The sequence below is a fragment of the Fukomys damarensis genome, unplaced genomic scaffold, assembly GCF_012274545.1.
Source record: "Fukomys damarensis isolate Sample0158 unplaced genomic scaffold, DMR_v1.0_HiC HiC_scaffold_29, whole genome shotgun sequence".
In the NCBI taxonomy this organism is placed as follows: Eukaryota; Metazoa; Chordata; class Mammalia; order Rodentia; family Bathyergidae; genus Fukomys; species Fukomys damarensis.
In genome coordinates this window covers 33,685,819-33,708,451 of record NW_022900941.1, presented here as the reverse complement: position 1 = coordinate 33,708,451, position 22,633 = coordinate 33,685,819, and the positions used below count along the sequence as shown (strand labels likewise).

Below are 22,633 nucleotides of genomic sequence, written 5' to 3'. Positions count from 1 at the left end.
AGGTAAAAGAAGGCAATTTATAGACAAAGAAATATACGTTCAGGAAGCATGTGACAAGGCACTCAGCCATAATAATGTAGAAACCCCAATTTAGCATTGTAATCATTTTTCTATTATAAAAGCAAAATTCAGACACAAAACATAGCACCAGAGCTGAGCATGGTGGTGCATGCCTGTAATCCCAGTATTGGGAAGCTGAAGCAAGAGGAAGATCACTGCAATTTTGAGGCCAGCCTGGGCTGCAAAGCAAAACCCTATCTCAAAAATAAATGGCATAGCATTGAAAAACTAATCACTCTTAACTAGACTAAACTGATGCATTTTAATAAAGCTGTGTCTCTCAGAATTCACAATAGGCATCTACATGCTGGCTTTTTTGTTTGTGTTTTTTTGAGATCAGTGTTTAGCAAACTTTTTCAGAAAATACCAAATACTAAATATTTTGGGTTTTGTGTAAAACTTTCTTTGTTATAGCGACTCAACTGTGCTGTAATAGCACAGAATCAGCCATCAACAGATGAGTATGGCTACATTCCAGTAAAACTATTATATTTATATAAATTGGGCTGGATGTGGCTAACTGATCATGGTTTACTGATCCTGCTTTAGCTTGAGTTCTATGTCTTTTTTTCAAATTTTATGTACTTTCCCAGAGTTATTAAGGTATTAATATAAAAGCACTAAGTGGGCTGGGGATTTAGCTCAGTGGTTCTGCTGCCTGCCTTACAAGCGCAAGGACCTGAGATTGATCCCTGGTTCCAAAAATAAATAAATAAATGTACTAAGTAAATGAAGCAAATATTTGTTACAAAATCATATATTTATAAATTTCTCCCTAGTTTTACTCCCAAAAAAGAAGAGGAAGAGAACCAACCAACAAAAAAAACATACACTTGGAATACAAAGGAAGAGGCAAAGCAGGCATTCAAAGAATTATTGAAAGAAAAGGTATTGACATAACAGATTTTTTTGTGACATTTAATAATTATCTAGTAAACAAAAATTACCCTTTTCATCATTTTGATGCCTTTATTGTAATCATAATCTCATGAGCATTATTAACTAAATTTGTCTCCTTTTTTGGTGAAACATTCAAAAAGGTACTACACAAGCACATTTCTATGTTAATATTTAATCAAAGACTTTATTTACAGTCATTGGTTATCTTTTAATCTTTGGTCTAAAGAAACTATTCTGTTTAAATTTCAGTTTTTCAGTCAATAGGTATATTACAGAATTGCCTTCCATAAAAAACTCTTAGAAATTTTCAAAACTTCTACTTAAGGGCATTGATGTTTGCAGTGAGTATTATACTTGATTCTTTGTTAAAGGACTTTATACTTATATGAGATGTAAAATTTTTATTTAAATGATTTTCAGCGGGTACCATCCAATGCTTCATGGGAGCAAGCTATGAAAATGATCATTAACGATCCACGATACAGGTAATATTACAAGTTTTTATGTAGTTTTCACATTGAGCATAAAAAGCCTAGCACATTTAAAATACTGTTAAAATGGTACAACTTCGTTAAAACCCATTCACTTCCATTATTTTAGATAAAGTATAAATCAAAGATCATTTCCATTATCGTAGATAGGATTATAAATCAAAAAAATACAAAAGGGTTGTCATACAATTTGACTGCTGCTAGTAGTGAAGTTAGAATTATTTGAAAACTAAAAATTACTTTCAAGAACCATTTCTTGTGTATAGTACATTATAGAAATTTTCTTAATTTATGTATGAAAATAATTGTACTAATTTTCAATGCAGAAACATTTGCTTCTTCTGCCTTTTTTTTTTTAACTTATATATACTATTGATATTTTTCTATTATTTAGTGCTTTAGCAAAGTTGAGTGAGAAAAAGCAGGCCTTTAATGCCTATAAAGTCCAGACAGAGAAAGAAGAAAAAGAAGAAGCAAGATCAAAATACAAAGAAGCTAAGGAATCCTTTCAGCGTTTTCTTGAAAATCATGAGAAAATGACTTCTACAACCAGATATAAGTAAGATTTTTTAATGATGCATGGACTATGATTACCATATTGTTATACTTTTTGCCAAGTGTACTAAGTATTCCACAGTGAATGTGTTAAATGGAGGTAGATAATTGTGGCTGATTTATACAGTGAATGTGGTGCTTTCGTAGAGTACAAGCAGCAGTTAGGTGAAATTTAACTTGTAGACTTGAGTTACTAATTAGCCTAGAAGAAAAAGGGGAAAAGACTAATAGTCAAGCTTGACTATTGTACTTATGAAGTAATATGTATTTATGAAGAGGATTAAACTTATTATTAGTGAGATAGAAGGTAAGATGTTTTAATTAAGTATAACATTTATAAAATTTACATTTACAAGGTATTATTGAAAAATATGGTCAATGTATAATTTTCAAAAAAAAGATTGTAATAAAAGACAGTTTGCCATTAATCCCTCACAAAATAGTCTCTTGTTTCAGTCATCTCATCACTCTTGCCACAGTTCTGGATGTCCTATTTTGTGAGTGTCTTTAAAGGTACACTTCATGACTGTTCCAATATCCTGAATCCATTCAAAACATATATCTTTCATGACCATTTTTTACTTTGGGAAAGAGCCACATCAGTGAAAAAGGTGTATGAGGACACACTAATGTTTTTATGAGTCTGCCTTTCTGTTTTGTATATGACATTGACTAGCAGCATTCACTGTATTTTTTAATCACACCTTGTAAAGATACACGTAGGAAAGAAGACTTACAGAACTGCCTCAAAATGTGGCAATGAGTTGAGTGTATTTTGATCAGCCTTTGTGTATAGCATGCTTAAGTTTAAGTTATTATTTAAGATTGGGGTACTTCAATATTTAAAATTCTGTAATTGCAAAGACCAGAGTTTGATCCCTGGTACCAAAAAAATAAAGAAAATTCTGTAACAAATTTTTTTGGCGGGGGGGTGGTGCTTGAGACAGGGTCTCACTATGTAGTTGAGACTGACCTGAAACTCACTATGTAACTCAGGCTGGTCTCAAACTCACAGTGCTCCTCCTGCCTCAGCCTCCCGAGTGCTGGGATTACAGGCGTGTGCCACCACGCCCGGCTGTAATAAGTTTTTAAGCTTTTTTTCTTTTTGTTTTCTTCATTCTAGAAAAGCCTTAGTGAAGGACTTTGTTTTTCTTATATTGTCATATTTTATGAGTTAACTTTTGAAATCTGTACTTTAATTCTGTAGCTAATTTGGTAGTCTAGCTACCCCAAGAAAACAGGTAAGTTTACCAACACAATGTAGTGCTCAGTGGGAATAATCTTCTCTAAGGAGAAAGGGTACTTTTCTTTACTATCAAAACTATAATAGCTTTCTGTCAGATTCTTTTTCTCTCTTTCTGCCTCTCTCTCTTTCTTCCCCAAGTTATTTTTCAGTGTCTGTATTCCAAATCTCAAGAGAAGCTGATTTGTTCTTGGTCACCATTTTTCCAGAAATTCTCTCAATGTTTTTCCCACTTTTAAAAAAAATTTTATTTATTTATTTATTTGTTTGTTTGTTTATTTATTTAGGTTTTTGAGACAGGGTCTTGCTATGTAGTTGAGACTGACCTGGAACTCACTGTATAGCCCAGGCTGGTCTCAACTCACAGTGATTCTCTTGCCTCAGCCTCCAAACTGCTGGGATTACAGGTGTGAACCACCAGGCCTGGCTGATTTTCCCACTTTTAATGTTAAGAAATACTACCTTATTAAACCATATAGTTCCTGGCAAACTGAGACACTTGGTCACCCTAATTAACTTCAGTAAAGATTCTTACTACCAAAAAAACCAAAAAACTATAATACGGTTATGAACTTGAGTGAAAAAACTGTTTCATTTAGTAATTTTAAATTTAATTTAATATTTAAATGATATAATTTTTACAGTAAATTAAAAGTAACATTTATTTTTAAATGACTAGAAAAGCAGAGCAAATGTTTGGAGAGTTGGAAGTCTGGAATGCAATATCAGAACGTGATCGTCTTGAAATCTATGAAGATGTTTTATTCTTTCTGTCAAAAAAAGAAAAGGTATCATTTATTCTTAGTTAATGGTTTTTATAGAAAGGTATCTTATAAGAAAATGCGAGGAGTTACTTTATATCACATCCATTTCTGTTGCTTAGTTTATATAGTGCAAGAGATACGTTTATTAGAAGTTAGATTTAAAGACAGAATGGACAGCTCTTAAAATTGTAAAGTTCATCCCTCTTCACCTAACATGATAAGTAATGATATAGTCACAGTACACCCTGATTTATCCAACTATTACCATTAATTGGCTGCTGTACACTCACTTTGTAAAAGAAAGTAACTTTTTAAGCATATTAGTTTTGATAGTGGTTTTTACTTATAATGTGATCATTCTGCTTTAAGAAAGGCAGTAAAATGCTGTTCACACTGAACTAAACTTGTAGGATAGGTTTTTAAAACATTTGCTTTATTTATGTATTTTTTGTACTGTGTAATTTTGTCCAGTTTTGCCGGAAAATATGTAAATGCAAGTATTTTAAAACTTTGCATAATCTGAAGATCAGTATAAACTTTAGCATTTACCCATTAAAGGACTTGTCCACAGTGGTGTTAAGAGAGGTTTGTGGTGTGAGTTTAAAAGAAACTTAAATATGGTTTCCAAATGCTGCCTTTGGAGGGATGTAAAATTGGCACTTAAGTACCATGCTAAGCATGTAGGCAAGGACATGGGCAAAACAAATAGCATGGATATTTAAAACAGATGCATGATATTTGAAATTGGTTTTTCAGTTAGAATGTAAAGAAACCTTCACTAAGTACAAGTGAAATATCTCAGTTTCTTTAAATTTCATAGATCTATTTATACTTTTGTTGTAGGAGCAAGCAAAGCAGTTGCGAAAGAGAAATTGGGAAGCCTTAAAAAATATACTTGATAATATGGCTAACGTAACATACTCTACCACTTGGTCTGAGGCCCAGCAGTATCTGATGGATAATCCAACTTTTGCAGAAGATGAAGAGTTACAGAGTAAGAATAATGGCTAAATAAGAAGAATGGGTTGAAACAGTATATCCTGCAGCAGCAAAGAGTTGTTGCTCTCACTTTATATGTGATCACTAATTCAGTTTTATGTAGTTGTCTCTGATAACCATGTTTTATTAACCAGGTATGTTGGCATATGCCTGTAATCCCAATACTTGAGAGGCTAAAGCAGGAGGATCACCATGAGTTCAAGGCCAGCCTGAAATACGTAGTTGAAACACCATCTCAGAGAAATTTTTAACAAATTTTTTTATTAATTTTCATTCATATTTTTTCCATTAAGTTTATTGGTGCCTTTTAGGTATACAGTACATTTACATTCATCATTGCGATCTTGTACCTTTACATGATGTATCTTAGTTTTTATTTTTTCCCCATTCCCATGCTCTCCCTTCAACCCCTCTACTCCTCCCTATTTACAAAGACTGTTTCCATTTTTTCCTTTTCTCGTATTGTCTTCCTTTCCCTTCTTTCCTTTCCCCTACCCTTCCCACTTCCTCTACCATATTTAGACCTTTTCTTCCTGTTTCACATTATCAATTGTACATTTTTATTCTTATTTACATTTTGTTTCTCACACCTGGGAAACTGTTCAGTATTTACACAAGTGTGTCCTATTTATTTCACTTGAGTATTGCCTCATTGTGCATCCATTTAGCTATTAATGTCTCTAGGTTCTCATTCTTTATGGCTGAGTAGGACTCCACTTTATTAAAAAAAACACATCATCTTTATCTAGTCTCTAATTGATGGGAAAATTGCCAGTTTCCAAGCTTTAGCTGTTACAAACTGTGCCACCATAAGCATGGGTAGGCATATATCACTGTGGTGTGAGTCTTTTGGAAAGATACCCAGCAGAGAACTAGCTGGATCAAATGGGACCTCTAATCCTAGTTCTCTGAGGTATCTCAATATTGATTTCCACAGTGATTGCACCAGTCTGCACTCCCGCCAACAATGGAGAAGGGTTCCTTTCTTCCCACAACCCTGCCATATTTGTTATGGGTTGATTTCATGAGAGCAGCCATTGTTTCTGTCTGGATTGAGGTGGAATCTCAGTGTTGTTTTCATTTGCATCTCTCAAATGACCAGTGAAGTTGAACATTTTTTTATATGTTTATTTGCTGCTTTTACTTCTTTGAGAAATGTCTGTTCATTCTAATTTGAGTTCTGTGGTTCAGTTCAAATTTTTTTTGGAAATCCACTTTGTCTTTAACAGATCATTTCTGAAATGAGTAAATTATAGTTCAAACTGGAAAGTGTGCTTAGCTGTCTTTATATAAATGATCACATTTTACTTATGTCATTTCTTGAGGTAGGAAGTTCTATGTGCATGTGTGGTGTTGGGAATTGAACCCAGGACTTCATGCCTGGTGTGCACTTTACCTTCTACTGGGCTATACCCTGAACTCATAGTTAATAAGTTTTGCAAAAGAAGAAAAGTATCAATGATGAAATTGCAAAATTGCCAAATTCTTTTGATGCATTGATTGTGTGTGTGCAAGGTGATACATGACTGCTCTGCAAAGTGCGAGAATTATATTCCTGATTTACTTTTATTTTGTGATAGGCATACTCTGTCATCATTGCAGTGAGTTCTTTGATAATTTTTCTTAGAACTTCCCTGTTTAACATTGCAAGTCATTTAAGAACAGGTATTTTTTGAAAGGTAAATTGATAATTTGTAGAGAATTAACGCGAATAAACTCCTGACATTTGAAATTGTAATTTTTATCTGAAAATGTTTTAGACATGGATAAAGAAGATGCATTAATTTGCTTTGAAGAGCATATTCGGGCCTTAGAAAAGGAGGAGGAAGAAGAAAAACAGAAGAGTTTGCTGAGAGAAAGGAGACGGCAGCGTAAAAATAGAGAGTCTTTTCAGGTGATAGAAAAAATTTTTTACAGCTTAGTTTTATAGTGTCATTCCTGAGTTTGAACAGTGATATGAACAATTTTAATTTTGAATGTGAATGATGTGAACAATATGTTTCAGAGTCATTTGCCTAAGTTGTGGAAGACCCGTACACATTTCTACAAGTATTTAGTTACTACAAGTAGTTACTGTATTTCTCCCTAAAAAGGCATTTCAGGCAAGGAACATACTGTCACTGTTAAAATGAGCATTGATATATGGTAAGATTTCAGTTGAGAAAAACAGCATGAGGGGTGACTAGAAGAAGCAAGATATATGTGATTATCATTAGTAGTAGTTGATGTATAGGTTCCACAGAACATAGGAAATATGCTGGTATATTTTTGACAGTGGGTTATAATCTCTTAATCACTGAACATAGGAGCTGGGGTTACATGCCCTTTAGCTACTTGCTGATTTTCATCTCTTTATCACTTTTATTTGCTCAACAAAGAGTATCATAGAGCAGTAAATTTTTACATTTTACATCTCCCCCTATTAACTCATTTCTGTAATAATTATAATTGCAACTCACATATATATAATGACAGTTTTCAGTGACATGTTTATATCATTAAGAGTAGGTGCTGTTTTTGTTTTATCCATTTAAATAGGTAAGGAAATTGAAATAGACTTGAGGTGAAGTAACGTCTAAATTCTACAAGTACTTTGTATAGGTAGAATTTTAATCCATGTCGCCTTGTATGTAGGCTCTTTGATCAGTAGGGTAAATACTAAGTTATGGTGGCTTAAATAAGCTTATTTCTTGAAATAATTACCATTTTTGGTCAGTGGAAGACATGTCATCCTCTACAGTTGTTCTCAAAACTTAGTGTGTATCAAAATCACTCTGTTGGGGTTTTGAGAAAAAGCTCCCATACCAAAGGGAATTAATGCTGTAGCCAATAGCTTGATTTCAGTCATTACTCCATGAAAACGCCTTATTCCCATAGTTTCCTTTATCTTAATGATTTTCTACATAAGCTTTTGGAAGATTATTTAAACCAGTTTCTTGAGCTTCGTCCCAAGAATGTGATTTAGAGGATATGGGGTAGGGTCTGAAATTTTGCATTTAATAGTAATGGACCATAGTTTGAGAACTAGTGTGTCCTATAACTTTAGTCTTGACTGCAAAATTAGAAGCATTCTGTCCCCATGGTCACATTATAGCCCAGAAAAAATGACAAGGATTGTTCTTTTGAAGCCAGAGATACAGAACTTTTCTCACTTCCTTCCCTCATATTTACTTGATCAGACTGGCACTTACAAGAAGTGCTTATGGGGCCAGGAATGTAGCTTAGCAGTGCAGTGCTGCCCAAGCATCAGGCCTTGAGTACAATTCCCAGTGCCAAAAAAAAAAAAAGTGGTCCTGAGTGGAAAAAGTGTTCTATCTTTTCATTGAATACTCACTGGCCAATCAAGTAATAATCAATATTTGTAACGTCCATGACAAACTGGTGAGTGGTTTTTAAGTCTTAAAACTAACTCTGAATTCATGTCAACTATAGAAAGGTGCATTGTCTTGTCGGCAGATGCACTTAGATGCAACCCATATCCTGGGAAGTTACCAAAATTCAAATTCTCAGACTTCACTCCAGAACTACTGAAACAAATTTTGAAACTGGAGCCTTAAGAATCCATGTACTAAGAATTGAAAGATTAAGAGTTGAAAGATGAGGATATCTCCTAATTAATCAAAATATTTGAAGGCTTGAATTCAGGCACATACATGAATAGATATATGGTGAATAAAAAGAAGGAAAGAGGGAAGAAAAATTTACTGTTATTGGAGAAAAAATCTTGTTGTCACTGATGGAAAGTTGTTGTTGGGATGTAGTGTGTATATCAGAGATGATGGTGAACATCATAGAGTGTACACAACCATCACCTCTACCCACAAAAAAAAAAAGAAAAGAAAAGACAAAACAGAAAGTTAGATAGATCACTTGTGATGTTGATAGTGCCAGGGTTGAGAACTCTTCCTTAAAGAAAAAAAGGGGACCAAGTTCAGCCATCTATGAAATACCTTGTTCTCCATAATGTAGAAAACTAGCCTTTCTTAACAAAAAGTGAAATTAATAAATGAAAAAGAATAAGAACCCTAAAATTTATGTCTTTTTTAACCTGAATTCGTTTTACTTATCCATTGATTTTTTTGTACCGGGGATTGAACTCAGGACCTTGCGCTGCAAGTGCAGTGCCACTAAGCTAAATCCCTGGCCCTATATCCATTGATTTTTAAAAAGTGAAGGTACAGACATCTTGAGTTTCAGCCTATATTGCTTAAGGAAAAAAAAAAGGTCTTCAGGAAATTCTGACTTTTAGGTTAAAAGAATCCACTGTTGAAATGGATTTAGTGTCACATTTCCATGATTTCAGTAGATTCTGAACAACCTGGAACTGAAACAAAGCCTAGCAAACCTAGAAAACCACATATAATAGAATGGGGTAGATTTTAATATCCTGTAGAATAACCCTGAAGATTGTTTCTAAGAGGGAGTGAGCAGGTAAAGAACTTAGGTGACCAACTAGAGTGGGCTATGGGCAGGATTCTTTTTTTTTGAAGGGTAGGAACAAAAAATAGATTTGAGTTTGAGAAAACTTCTGAGTGCTAAAGCTATATGAATATACATATTCTGTGTAAAGAGGAGCTGAGTAATGTATGCTTGGTTAAGGCAGCTCGATCCAATGAAAATATATATGCTATATATGCAATTTTTATTCAACTGATGTTTAATTAGTTTTTGTAACCCATTTAACCGATTATATCTAAAATGTTAACATTTTACCCTATCAGTATTTTTATTTTTAGAAATTCATTTTTTTCTTTTGGTACTAAACCTTAAAAGTCACTGTTTATAGCATAGCGTAGTTCGCACTAACCATAATTTATGTCCTTAAACACTACATTTAATCAGTAGCTACCATATTGAACAGTGCAGGTGTATAGGAATTGTGGGAATAGGATTTAGGGTCATAATTTTCTTACATGCATTTTTTTGTAGGATTGAACACTTAGGGATTTGGGAAACAGGAACTATAGAAAGAGGTCTCAGGTTACCCTGAAAGTGAGGAATGGGGAGGGGGAAAGAAGGGAACAGAATAAGCAAACTTTAAGATTTAGATTTTGGGTATAGTAGTAATGTGAAGAAAAAGAAGTAAGGGACAGGTTTGAATCCTGGCTCTCCAAACTACTTTGGGAAAATACTACATTCTTTTAGAAACCCATACTCGTTTAAAAAGATAAATAAAAATAATGAATACGCTAGGTACTATTTGAAAAGAAAAAAGTATATTTTAAGGAAAGAATATGTATTTATCCTTTAGTGTTATGATTTGAGAAATGTGTATTTTTTAAACTTGAAATTATGTTCTATCTTGAAGGATGGGAAATAGAAGCCTAGAGAGTTAATGAACAATGAACAGTTCTTTTCTCTGAAAATGTTTTGTAATCCAAATACATTTACCTTCATCAGAGGAAATTCTTGCATCTAAACATGTTTGAGATAACATTGGTGTAATAGTTTGAAGTACTGCTGTTTTTTAACTCTTTTTCATGTTACACTTATATTTAATACGAAAGATGACTTTTCACATGTGATTGCTTTCCTACCCTTCTCCCAGATATTTTTAGATGAACTGCATGAACATGGACAACTACATTCTATGTCATCTTGGATGGAATTGTATCCAACCATTAGTTCTGACATTAGATTCACTAATATGCTTGGTCAGCCTGGTGAGATTATTTTCTTTCCAAATTTATTCTAGTAGTTGGATTGGCCCTCGGGTAAACTGATTGTGGTGGTGGAGGAAGGGTGCTTTATTTTTGTTTTATAAACAAAAAAAGTAATTGCAGCTCTTTGGTTAGAGCTAGCTTTTGACTTCTTTAGTTTTTTCATTAGGATCAACTGCACTTGATCTTTTCAAGTTTTATGTTGAGGATCTTAAAGCACGTTATCATGATGAAAAAAAGATAATAAAGGACATTCTAAAGGTAAACAAATATACTGATTCTTACCTTTTAACCTATAGTATTGCTTGGATATATGTATTAAATGTAACAATTTCTGGGTTTCAGGATAAAGGATTTGTAGTTGAAGTAAATACTACATTCGAAGATTTTGTGGCAATAATTAGTTCAACTAAAAGATCAACTACCTTGGATGCTGGAAATATCAAGTTGGCTTTCAATAGTGTAAGTTACCATTTTAACTATTATAAGTAACTAGTAGTAGTTTTCAGTTTGTTCAGCTAAGAGTTGCTTACATTCAGGGTTATTGGGATGAGGGAATAGAAATAGAACTGGTAGAATAGTAGACAGTACTTCAGATACGCTAAAAAATTAATATATTTAGATGCTGTACTGTGTTAAGCTTCCTTTGTGTACATTAACTGGTGTAGATATTGGGCCTTTTAAATGATAAGAGAACAATGAATTATTTCAATAACAGGAGTTACATTTTGAAACTGATTAAATATAATTTTTTAATAGTTACTGGAAAAGGCAGAAGCCCGTGAACGTGAAAGAGAAAAAGAGGAGGCTCGGAAAATGAAACGAAAAGAATCTGCGTTTAAGAGCATGTTGAAACAAGCTGCCCCCCCCATAGAGTTGGATGCCGTCTGGGAAGATGTGTGTATACTTGCAAATTTTTTCTATAAATCATTTTTTTACAGTTGAAAATGAAAATATTTTTAATCCTTGATTATTTAAAGCCACAAAAAAGATAGTTATGTGTAGAATATATTAAATATATTTATAATGTACTGAAAGTAAACTGCATTTAAGACTATTTGTTGAAAGTGGTTGGGACTTTTGAATCAAGACAAATTCATGTTCAGGGTATGGGGTTAGTCACAGTTTTTACCTCCTATGATTCCTTTTAGATGTTATTATACTTTTCTTAGTATTCACGTATTCAAATCGGAATTTTTCAGATCCGGGAGAGATTTGTAAAAGAACCAGCATTTGAGGACATAACTCTAGAGTCTGAAAGAAAAAGAATATTTAAAGATTTTATGCATGTCCTTGAGGTAATTTTAATATTTTTATAATTTACTGAAATACTACAAAATATACAAACAAAATAAAATGATCAAAATATTGGTGAATATTCACTGTTTTTGAACAAATGTAGTTAGGTTGCATGGTTAAGCAAGTTTATGATGCAATAAATGAAGCTGAAGCTAGTAGCATAAAGAAAGGCTTATAAGGCAGGCCTGGTGCTATGGGCCTGTACTGTGGCAGGTTGAGGCAAGACGATCACAAGTTTGAGCCTAGCCTGGGTAACTTAGCAACTTGTTCTCAAAATTAAAAAAAAAAAAAATTGGTAGGGGAAGGGGATGTGATATGGCTCATTGAGAAGTCTCTGAGTCCAATCCCCAGTTCCACAAAGAAAATAACTATATTACTCTGTAAAGCAAATGTAAATTCTTGAAATTTTCTTTCTTGATTTGTCCCTGTAGCATGAGTGTCAGCATCATCATTCAAAGAATAAGAAACATTCTAAGAAATCTAAGAAACATCATAGAAAACGTTCCCGCTCTCGATCGGTAAGAAAGTTTATTAGCACCAGAAATGTACTAAAACAGTCATTAGTATTGTTATGAATTATGTTATTTGTACTATTTAGGGATCAGATTCAGATGATGATGACAGCCATTCAAAGAAAAAAAGACAGCGATCAGAGTCCCGTTCTGCTTCAGAACATTCTTCTAGTGCTGAATCTGGTGAGCATCTTCTGTTAGTACTTTATTAAAATTGGTGATGGTTTGATTTCTCAAATTGACACGTTTTTTCTTTCATGTTCCTCAGAGAGAAGTTATAAAAAATCAAAAAAGCATAAGAAGAAAAGCAAGAAGAGGAGGCATAAATCTGTAAGCACAATTCTGATTTTGACACTTCACCCATACTTTTGCCATCGGTTGCCTCAATGGCCAAAGAACCTGCTCCTAATTCAGTCTGGTACCTACACTTGAAAGGAATTTGGGAGAAGATGGCTACATTTGTTTGTGTAGGGAAGTGGCAGTGGTCGTGTTTGTCACCAGTGTGGAGTTTGCAAACAAGCAAAATTTTGCTAAATGCTTTTGTTTGTGAACCAGACTGTTTGCAAGAAGTGTTTGTGAACTGAAGTATTACTGTTCTATAGTTGTACTTCACTTTGGTCTTCCATTATCATTTGATAACCTTTGAACAAATATTAACACCGGTGTTAGGATTCCTGCCCTGGTTTTTTTCTAATCTTGAAGAAAAAGAGATGTGACATTCTGAGCTGTTACTGGGAACCACAAATTTGAATTGTCTTTCATTTTATGCTGTTTACATAAATTTGTACATGTCTAATTAAGAATCATTTACATTCCTCAGTGATTTTGAGGAAATAATTTTGCAGGGGGGGTACCAGGGATTGAACTCAGGTCCTTGCGCTTGCAAGGCAGGCCACCGAACCACTGAGCTAAATCCCCGGCCCCGAAAGAATTTTATTATACAGTGATCAACCTTATATTTGTTTACACTAACAGCAGCACTATAAATTAATACTGCACTGGGTGGTTGGTGCCAAATGTAATATCTAAACTGGTGGTATAGTGCTGTGATAAAGTGCATACTTGGCATGCTTAAGGCTTTGATCCCCAGCAACACCAAAAAGCAATTTCTGTCTGCATTTACATAATAGATAGGACCTATCTGAAGTATTAGTCTCTTTTAGTGGTGTTTTATCCTATGAGAATGTCATCCTTTCTCATGGGTAAGACCAGCTGTCTCCCGTGAATCATGGGGTCATTTATCAAATCCTTGAAATTAACTATTTAAATTATATTTCACCTATCTAGGAACGTTATAACCTATTATATGTGAATGTTCTTAAATATTGCCTATATAAGGATTTTTTCAAAAACAGAATGGTATTTTTATCACATCCTGTAATTCTAGCATTTGAGAAGCTGACAGGAGGACCACAAGTTCAATTCAGCCTAGATAATTAGGGAGATCCTGTCTCAGAATGAAAAAGGGATGGGGATGTAGTTCACTGCAAGGATACTGGGTTCAATCCCCAATACTACCATAAAAGGTAACGTGTATTTTTTATTTATGTAGGACTCTCCTGAATCAGATGCTGAGCGAGAAAAGGATAAAAAAGAAAAAGATCGGGAAAATGAAAAGGACAGAAGTAGACAGAGATCAGAATCAAAACACAAATCACCTAAGAAGAAGACTGGGAAGGATTCCGTAAGTATTAGAATAGTGTCATTTCTATATTTGCAAAATATAAAAATGGATGCTATGGTCCTTGAACTTATGGTAGTCCTGCTCAACCTCCCAAGTGCTGAGATTATAATAAATCCATAAAAATATTTTTAGAAGACTTTTTTTTGAGGTTTGCTACCATTAAAAAAACAATGAAAATTCAGTTATCTACTCATGAGAAAAACCTCATATTTATGGTTATGAATGACCTTTGATTGAGCCTCCTAAATTTTATATTCCTTTAAAAAAAAGAACATAGTATTGTAACCCACTAAGAAAGAATATGGTCTTTTGCATTGTGCATTAGGAAGTGCCACTGGACACTGTCTTTCTGATTTTTAAATTTTTTTCTTTGTTGTGTTGTTTCATTTATTTTGCAGTACTGGAGATGAAACCTAAGGTCTAGGTCGTACTAGGCAAGTACTCTCTCACTGAGCTATGCCCCCTGCCTTTTTTAAAAAAAATTTCATGATGGTCTCAATAAATTAACCAGGCTAACCTGGAACCTTTTGCCTTAGACTGAGTGATGGATTACAGGTGTGTGCCACCACACCTAGCTGTGTTTTTTAAGAAATATAAAATATAAGAGACTTAAATCAGGGGTTTTGCACATGCACACCATTTTCATAGTTCCTGAGTCCAATATTATTTTGAAATGCTGATTGAAGAGGAGTGAACACAAATGAGTAGGATGAGGAAAATGAGCATGTTAGTATTTTAATATCAAGATGCATAAGTCTTTGGTTTCTCATATATACATTATTTATAAATGACAGAACATACAATAACACAAAGCTTCTTAGCATTGCAAATTTCTTAGATATGAGTTTAAGAAAGGTAATGCCTGTGAGCTATTGAGAACATTAACTATGTAGATAAAGTCTGGCTCTACCTTTATTTTTTTTTTCTTTTTATTGAGTTTATTGGTACGTTCTACGTATACAGTACAGTTACATTCATTACTGGGATCCTGTACCTTTACATGACAGGTCTTGGTTCTCATTTTTTCACCTTGTCCCTGCCCTCCCTTCACCCCTTCCTCCGCTCACCCCTTCCTCCCCTCCCCATTTACAAAAACTTTATTTCCATATTTTCATTTTCTCATATTTTTTCTTTTCCCTTATTCCCTTTCCCCTACCCTTTACCTTTAGTGTTTTGTTGTTTGTTTGTTTTTAGTACCAGGGGATTATTTATTTATTTATTTTATTTTATTTTTGGTACTGGGGATCAAACTCGGGACCTTGGCAGTGTTTTGTTGTTTAAAAGCTACATGCATCAGGATGAGCTTGGTTCACAACTTTAGTAAAGAATGAAGATTGTACATGCTCCTTCCAGACTTACTAGTACCTTTTTCTTTAACAGTAGGCTCAACAAAATTCCTGAAGTGAAGGAAGATGGGTTAACTCTGCTTTCCAGATGTTGTATCTCACAGATAATACAGTATTTTTGTTTATTCAGCCTGAGTCTTACTCAGCCTGCTCTTAAATATTGGTTATTTGAGCATAAAAAAATCAGAATGGAGTATAATATCTTTACTTTTTATCATCTGAAATACTTACCAGACCACATAATATAGATTACTTAGAAATTTAACACCTGGCCTTTAAATAGAAACAGAACACCTGGCCTTCCATTAAACAGAAACAAGATGTTTCACATTCCATTCTTTAAAAGAAAGGGAAGGAACCAGGGTATACCATTTTTCCTGATTTACATATTAATTAAGCTGAAAGTAGCACTGTATAAAAGTCCCATTCTAAGTAAAGTATTTCCTGTAATGCAACCCCTGTGAATGCTTAATTGGTAATCCTTTGATGGGCTTTTTGGGAATAGGTTAGTTTTTAAACCATATGAAATGTGTACTTTTGTGGAAAAGACTACATTTTGGATTTTTTCAGATTTACTCTTCTTAGCTTTCTGAATATTAACCTTAACTGTCACATTGTGTTCAATGTCTTTACAGGGTAATTGGGATACTTCTGGCAGTGAACTGAGTGAAGGGGAATTAGAAAAGCGGAGAAGAACCCTTTTGGAACAACTGGACGATGATCAATAAATTATACCAAATACATGTTTACAGTATGATTTAAAATCTAATTCAGAACAGGGACTCTATTTTAAGTTCATTTTAAGTAACACTGGGTTTTAATTGTATCAGAAGAAAAAAGTACATTTAAGTATTGTTATTGTGGACTTTATAAAAGCAAAGGAAGTTAAAAATAACTTTTGATTCTGTATCAAGAATCATATTTTCCTACAGTCATAACTGTCTGTGACCCTTTCATAGGGCACTGCAGGATGGATTAAAGGTGGCAATTTACTGATAACTGCAGATGTCTCTACTTTGTTCTGAAATCTAAGTCATGAGGTGATTTACTTTGTAGAAGTTGGATTTTAAAGATATAATAAAAAATTTTTGATAATACAGTAGTACAAAAAAAGCACCAGCATCCAATAAAACTGCTTTTTTGTGCACTACCCAACTGGTTAAAGCCAATGTGATCATTTATGGTGAGCTCCTGAAAAGTAGGTGTTTTTGATGGAAATTTGGTGTAGACCTTTAACTGTAGTAGTGCTAATATGCACTATTATAATAAAGCCACCATTATTTTTTATGAAACATCTGAATACATTTTAAAAAGTCTATTAGGAGGGCATTATTTTGAGCATCTATTTTGAGGTGATGTTTAAAAAAGTTAACATCAAATCAAATTGTAAATTAGTTTAAATCTGTTGCCTTAAGGACCTACTAAAGAATGTGCCACCACATTTTAAAGTGATAGTTGCAATATACTCAGAATCCTTGTCTAAAAAAAGAAAAATCAATGTGGGCTTAAACATTTTCTTTAACAGCTGTCTTTTTTTTTAATCCAATTTTTCTCTTGCTTTTTTTCATTGAGGAGGTCTTTTACCTTCCCTTCTCACTGAAGTATTCACTCCGTGGTACACATTCTAAAGCATTTCTGATTTGAATATTTTTGTACATTTTTATCAATTATTAAACCTTCTCTTCTAGTGTGTACTAGTATTTATTTCTACTTAACACTGCTCAGCTCTAAATTGTATCATTTCAAAGATACTACATTCCTGAAATTTTGTTTAATCTTACCCAGAAGTTTATTTTCCCTTTTTAATATCTGAAAATATTATAAATCAGTGAATTTGAGGTCCCTAGTTTTGTTTTTCGCCTATAAATTTCCTGGAATATTTTAGAGAGGCAGTGGTTTGAAGATACTCTTTACATACTAACTTTTGAAGGTTGATAATGTAATTTATACTATTTTCCTTCAGTGCAGGAGATGTTTTTAAGTAAACTTTAGCACCTAGTCTTTTTGATATGATCTTAGCTATTATGTTTTTTTAATTTGAACACTTTCAGAGATCCTATTTCAAGATGAGATTTGGAAGAAAAGGAAGTTTTGCCCTTACCATCTTATTGAGTTTGAAAATGGGACTGACCAGGACACCAGGGACAACTGTTTTCCCATCCTGCCCCATATTTTAATTGTGTGTCCACTAAAGATTCAAAATGGGGTGAGGTCCTTTTTCTACTGTTAAATATGATTTTGTAGAAAGTGAGACTCATTAGCTTTGAGAAAATTTGAACACTGCTTGAAGCTAGCCTCCTATTGTATATTAGTTCAAAACACCTAATACCTTTGGCAACAAATTGGCTAGACTTAAGTTTTAAAGGTCCCACTTTAAAGATAGCTAAGATTGCTAATTATGTCATTGACTTCGAAGTCAGTGGTAAAATCTTTAAAACTTGCATATGATATTGGGAGATAAACTAGTGATGTTTCACAGGAGACTTTAGAATCTCTAAAACATTGTTTTCATTACTTCCATAAATGATAACTTTTAAAGTACAACTTTAAAGTTTTTTATTTTTCTATTTAAATAAAAAGCTTACTGGTGTTTTACCATGTCCTCAAAATAGGTTTCTGTATTTCTTAAAATCTTACAATATCCTCAGATCCCTTTTAAGGCAACTGAAATCCATGTATCCCTGAAGTTCACCCATGCAAAAAATTTGACCTAAAAGTGAACAAATGGCAACTCTTTAAAAAAAAAGTGCTAAATGAAGTGACTAATCCTTGTCTACTTCTAATCCCATCAAATGGATTTTAGCTAAGAGAAAGATCTGAAAACGAGATGGGAAGATTTTATTCTCAGTGACTATTTTTAACCTGTAATTATGTTTTTACATGTTCAGGTTGATAAATGCTGAAATATCAAATTGAACAAATAATTAAGCAGAGCATTTTATTCTCAGAGTAATTTATAATTTTCAGAAGACTGAGACTGTTAAAATGTGGGTATATCTTTACTCGGTGTCACTAACATTAATTACTGGATTATATTTACTAATACACTTGATACCATAGTCGCAATCAGAACCTCGGGTATTTCAAGTTCTTATTTTCTCAGTCCCTAACTTTTACGCTAGAAAAATTGAATGTCCATGAGATTAGATAATTTAGCCAATAAATAATGGATATTTTACGGTTTTCTTGAGTGAATTTAAATAATGTAATGCCTTCAAAATAAGAAGTGACCCTATCACACTTTATTTCAACTTTGAAGGTTTTTGTTTCCCAGTAAATTTGGTAGTGATTAATTACAGCTATTTTGTCTTGACTTTTTAATTACATCTGACTTTATACAACTAGAAGATGAAAAGGGATTATCATAAAACAAGGCAATCAGTTCATAGTGGTAGGATGAAGAAACTAAAATTGAAATACCTTCTGTGCATATTCCTAGGAAGTACAATTTAAAACTATATAATCTGTAGTTTTCATTCATCTATATAAACTTCAATTAAGCATTTGTGTAAATGCTCCTGGTTTTAGTCCAGTACTAATAGTTAAGTGCTAGGTAGGCACCTACATTTATTTGCTTTTGCATCCTGAAAAGAACATCTCTTTATTTTAAAAACAAAAAAATTTTTAAGCTAGGCATAGTGGCACTTGCCTATTATCCCAGCGTTCAGGATGCTGAGGAAGGAGAATCACAAATTCAAGCCTAGCCTAGACTACCATACATAGCTACACTTTGTCTTTAAAAAAAAAAAAAAATCTTCAATTATGTATAAGAAAAAAACCATATTCAAATAGTACTTAAGAAAGAGTGATTCCTTTAAGTTTATAGGATATTTAAGTATATAATTTAAATGTAAATGTAGAAACATTTAAAAACTTTCCTTTAGAAATGAAAATGAAACAAAATACACTAATCCCCTAGGATCTGAGAGTATTTTTTCTTTGGGGATGTATCTTAGTACCAGATTTTAATTTAGTCACATTTCATTCTTTAGGTTAAGTTGCACTCATTTTACATATAGGTAAAGCAAAGTAACATCATGATTAATGGAACTGTCTTCTAAGAAGAGACTTATATTTTCATTCTGTTCTGATAACGGCAATACCAGTCTAATTCTTACCTTTCTTATTCTTGTTAAGTTTTCCAGTTATTTTCACTTAAATGGTGGTCATGTAAATTCCACACCAGGGATTTGTCTATTTCCATTTATGGCTGTGTATTTGGCCTGTGAATTAGGGCAGTGCCTGGCTCACAGGAGGCACTTAATGAAGGTAAAATACTAATTGGTAACATGTACTCAGCCACCATCCATAGTACCCACCTGTATTAAAGGGCTAAAAAGGCATCACTGCAATAAACTACCAACCCAAAACTCTAAATCCAGTCATAATTGAGGTATGCCTCAAGTAATAGTCAATGACTGTATCTTAACTGTTAATTCAGAAGTGTCTAAAAGCTTCTTAATGAGAACATACAAAGTTCAAAGGTGAAAACTAATTTTGGGCTACTTTTTAGGCATGACTCATGTTGCCATGGCAGGTACTCCATTTTACTAGAGCTGATTTAAAGGTGAGGTAGAAAGTAAAGGGTTGTGCTCTGATTACCTACACACTGTGGTTAGCCCTCTATATTAGTCATGTCTACCTGCCTCAGTTCTTTTAATCATTTTTTTTAAGGTTGCTTTTGTGGTTCTCAGAGGGTTCTAGTTCAAGGCCATCTCATTTGCAATGATTGGTAATTGACTGTTAAATTGATAATTACCCTAGGTGTACTTTAAACTTGCTATTTCTGTTGTAGAAAAGCTAGCTAACCACTCCAAACCCAATCTCCAATCTGGAGTCAAACCAAGCCATTTCTTGATGATACTCCGTGTGGTTACTTAGTTTTTCTAAGTGCATTGTTTCCAAAGATGCTTTTAGTCCTGCCTGCAAACATTTTTGTTAGGTGTTAGTCTGCCCACCTCTACAACTGAACTGAGGGCTGTCCTGAAAGGTGAGTAAACAAGGAAACAAGATTTTGATTTTCCATGTTTGTATTATCAGATTTTCACATCTGTTTATATATTGTTTACCTGATGTAAAGAACTTCAGTTACATAGTTAGACCTTTTGTAAATAAATGTAATTAGAAAAAAAAATGACTTTCTACTAAATAAGTTGGATTTGTGTGCACATTTTTCTGGCAGCATTCATAAGTTCTGAGTTAATACATCTTGTTTTATTAGTGTAATGCCTATTGTTGATAAAGTTTTCCCTCAAAAGGGTAACATCAACACCTTCATGCATTTATTTCTTCAGATTATAAGTTAATCCTTTCATATGAACTACATTGATAAATTCATCTTTGTAGGTATTCCTGATAAAGACTAAGGAACCGAAATATTAGAGCTAACAAGAATTATCAATTACTGAATAGATATGTGAGGTTTAAAGCTTTTATTATAAAAGTACCATTATCCAGCTTAAAATTAGGTAATTCCATGGAAAAAAATTCAGTACATTTTAACAAAGTAGTCAATGATGGTATAGAGTTCCATTCTGTGCTGAGCAAAAGCAAAGATGATCATTGGGCATTGCAGTGAATTTTAATGTTCACACATGTGGAGCAGTGGTACAATATTATAGGTCACTAGTAAATATCCTAGAATGGGACAGCTGTGTTGGCAGTGGCACATGCTTGTTAAAGTAGTGTGAACACCTGTGATCCAGGTACTGGGAAGGCAGAGGCAGGAGGATTTCAAGAACAAAACATGCTAGAAGCTTGGGGCTTGGCTCAATGATAGAACACACTTAGCTTGTACAGGAGCCTACATTCATTTCCTAACACCAGGGGGGGAATCTTTCATAAAACCCCCTAACCATATCTTTTCTGTATTGACTTGGTTTTTTTTGAGATAAGTTCTCAGAATGTAGTTCTAGTTCAGACTGACTTTGAACTCATGGGGATCTTCCTGCCTCAGCCTCTTTAAGTACTGGGATTATAGGTGTGTCACTATGCCCAGCTCTTTAAACCTAACGATATCTGCCTCATTTAGGAGTATTGCTGTGGTTTAGGTTTGTAAATATTCTGCATTTGTGGAATATTAAAGACCTTCAAAATCTTAAACACTTGTACAAAATAAGGAAGATTATCAGTAGTTATACAATGTAACATTTCCTCCTTTTATAAAATAAAGCATCTACATTATACAACTGGTATATTACAAAGTGCAGAGTTGGGAAGAAACACCAATGTTTGTACAGGCTCTTGGATACAACAGATGTGTGACCCTGGACCAGGTACATCATAATGTTCAGTTGGTTTCTTCATATGTGTACCAGTGTTGGTTACCTCACAGACTTGCAAAAAAACAGGATAATTGAATAGAGTCGAAAACAGCCACATGTCACAAATGTGATGTATACACAGTATTTGTGACAGAATAATCATTTATTTTAACAATGATTCTTTAAGTGATTATAAAAATATTTTAGGCCACCTGGGAGATTTCCTAAAATAAATTTTTCTTGCTTCCAGAAAACCTTACTGTGTTAGTTAAGCTTTCTGGTGATTTGTGTGCAGAGGGGGACAAACTGCTGTGCACATCATCCAGGATGCTGGACAAGGAGCTAGTGTTCCACAATCTCTAAATAATCTGTACCACAAGCTAATTAAAGCCAGGTGTGATGGCGCACACCTGTAAACCCAGTACTAAGAGGCTGAGATAGACGGATTGCAAGCTCAAGTCCACCTAGACAACTGACTTGAGACAGTGTCTCAAAGAAAGGGAGGAAAGCCTGGGATGTAGCTTACAGATAAACCCCTCAGTTCAATTCTCAGTATCACCAGTTTTTTTAAAACACCCTAATTAAATTAGGATAGCATCTCACAAAATGAGTGCTATTTCTCTAGAAGCAGTAAGTTTATAAATATGACATTAGAGATAATATCCAAAATCTATTTTGTTATTCCACACAACAGGTTGCCAAAGAGTTCATATGGGAAGCTGGGCATGGGCACAGTGACACAGACCTATAGTCACAGGTACTCAGAAGGCTGAGGCAGAAGAATCACTTAAGCCCAGGAGTTGAAGACCAGACAGGACAGTATAGCAAGACCCCCATCTCAAAAAAAAAAAAAAAAA

General features: G+C 33.8%; 1 protein-coding gene across 10 annotated transcripts in view; it reads left to right on the top strand.

Annotated features, from left to right (window-relative positions):
* Positions 1–19,148, top strand: part of Prpf40a (pre-mRNA processing factor 40 homolog A) — a 51,039-nt gene extending 31,891 nt beyond the window's left edge. For 4 of the 10 annotated variants that reach the window (XM_033757248.1, XM_010641409.3, XM_010641407.3 and 1 more), the window contains 16 exons: positions 840–948; positions 1,381–1,445; positions 1,846–2,010; positions 3,929–4,037; positions 4,857–5,007; positions 6,773–6,906; positions 10,561–10,675; positions 10,830–10,933; positions 11,018–11,134; positions 11,432–11,569; positions 11,875–11,970; positions 12,403–12,489; positions 12,570–12,666; positions 12,752–12,813; positions 14,036–14,167; positions 16,149–16,241. In XM_033757248.1, the coding sequence (XP_033613139.1) occupies positions 840–948; positions 1,381–1,445; positions 1,846–2,010; positions 3,929–4,037; positions 4,857–5,007; positions 6,773–6,906; positions 10,561–10,675; positions 10,830–10,933; positions 11,018–11,134; positions 11,432–11,569; positions 11,875–11,970; positions 12,403–12,489; positions 12,570–12,666; positions 12,752–12,813; positions 14,036–14,167; positions 16,149–16,241 (1,774 nt within the window). Of the gene's footprint in view, positions 1–839; positions 949–1,380; positions 1,446–1,845; positions 2,011–3,928; positions 4,038–4,856; positions 5,008–6,772; positions 6,907–10,560; positions 10,676–10,829; positions 10,934–11,017; positions 11,135–11,431; positions 11,570–11,874; positions 11,971–12,402; positions 12,490–12,569; positions 12,667–12,751; positions 12,814–14,035; positions 14,168–16,148 lie in introns of all 10 variants that reach the window. The other 6 variants (XM_033757247.1, XM_010641408.3, XM_033757246.1 and 3 more) reach the window with 3 other exon arrangements.
* Positions 19,149–22,633: the final 3,485 nt, after the last annotated feature.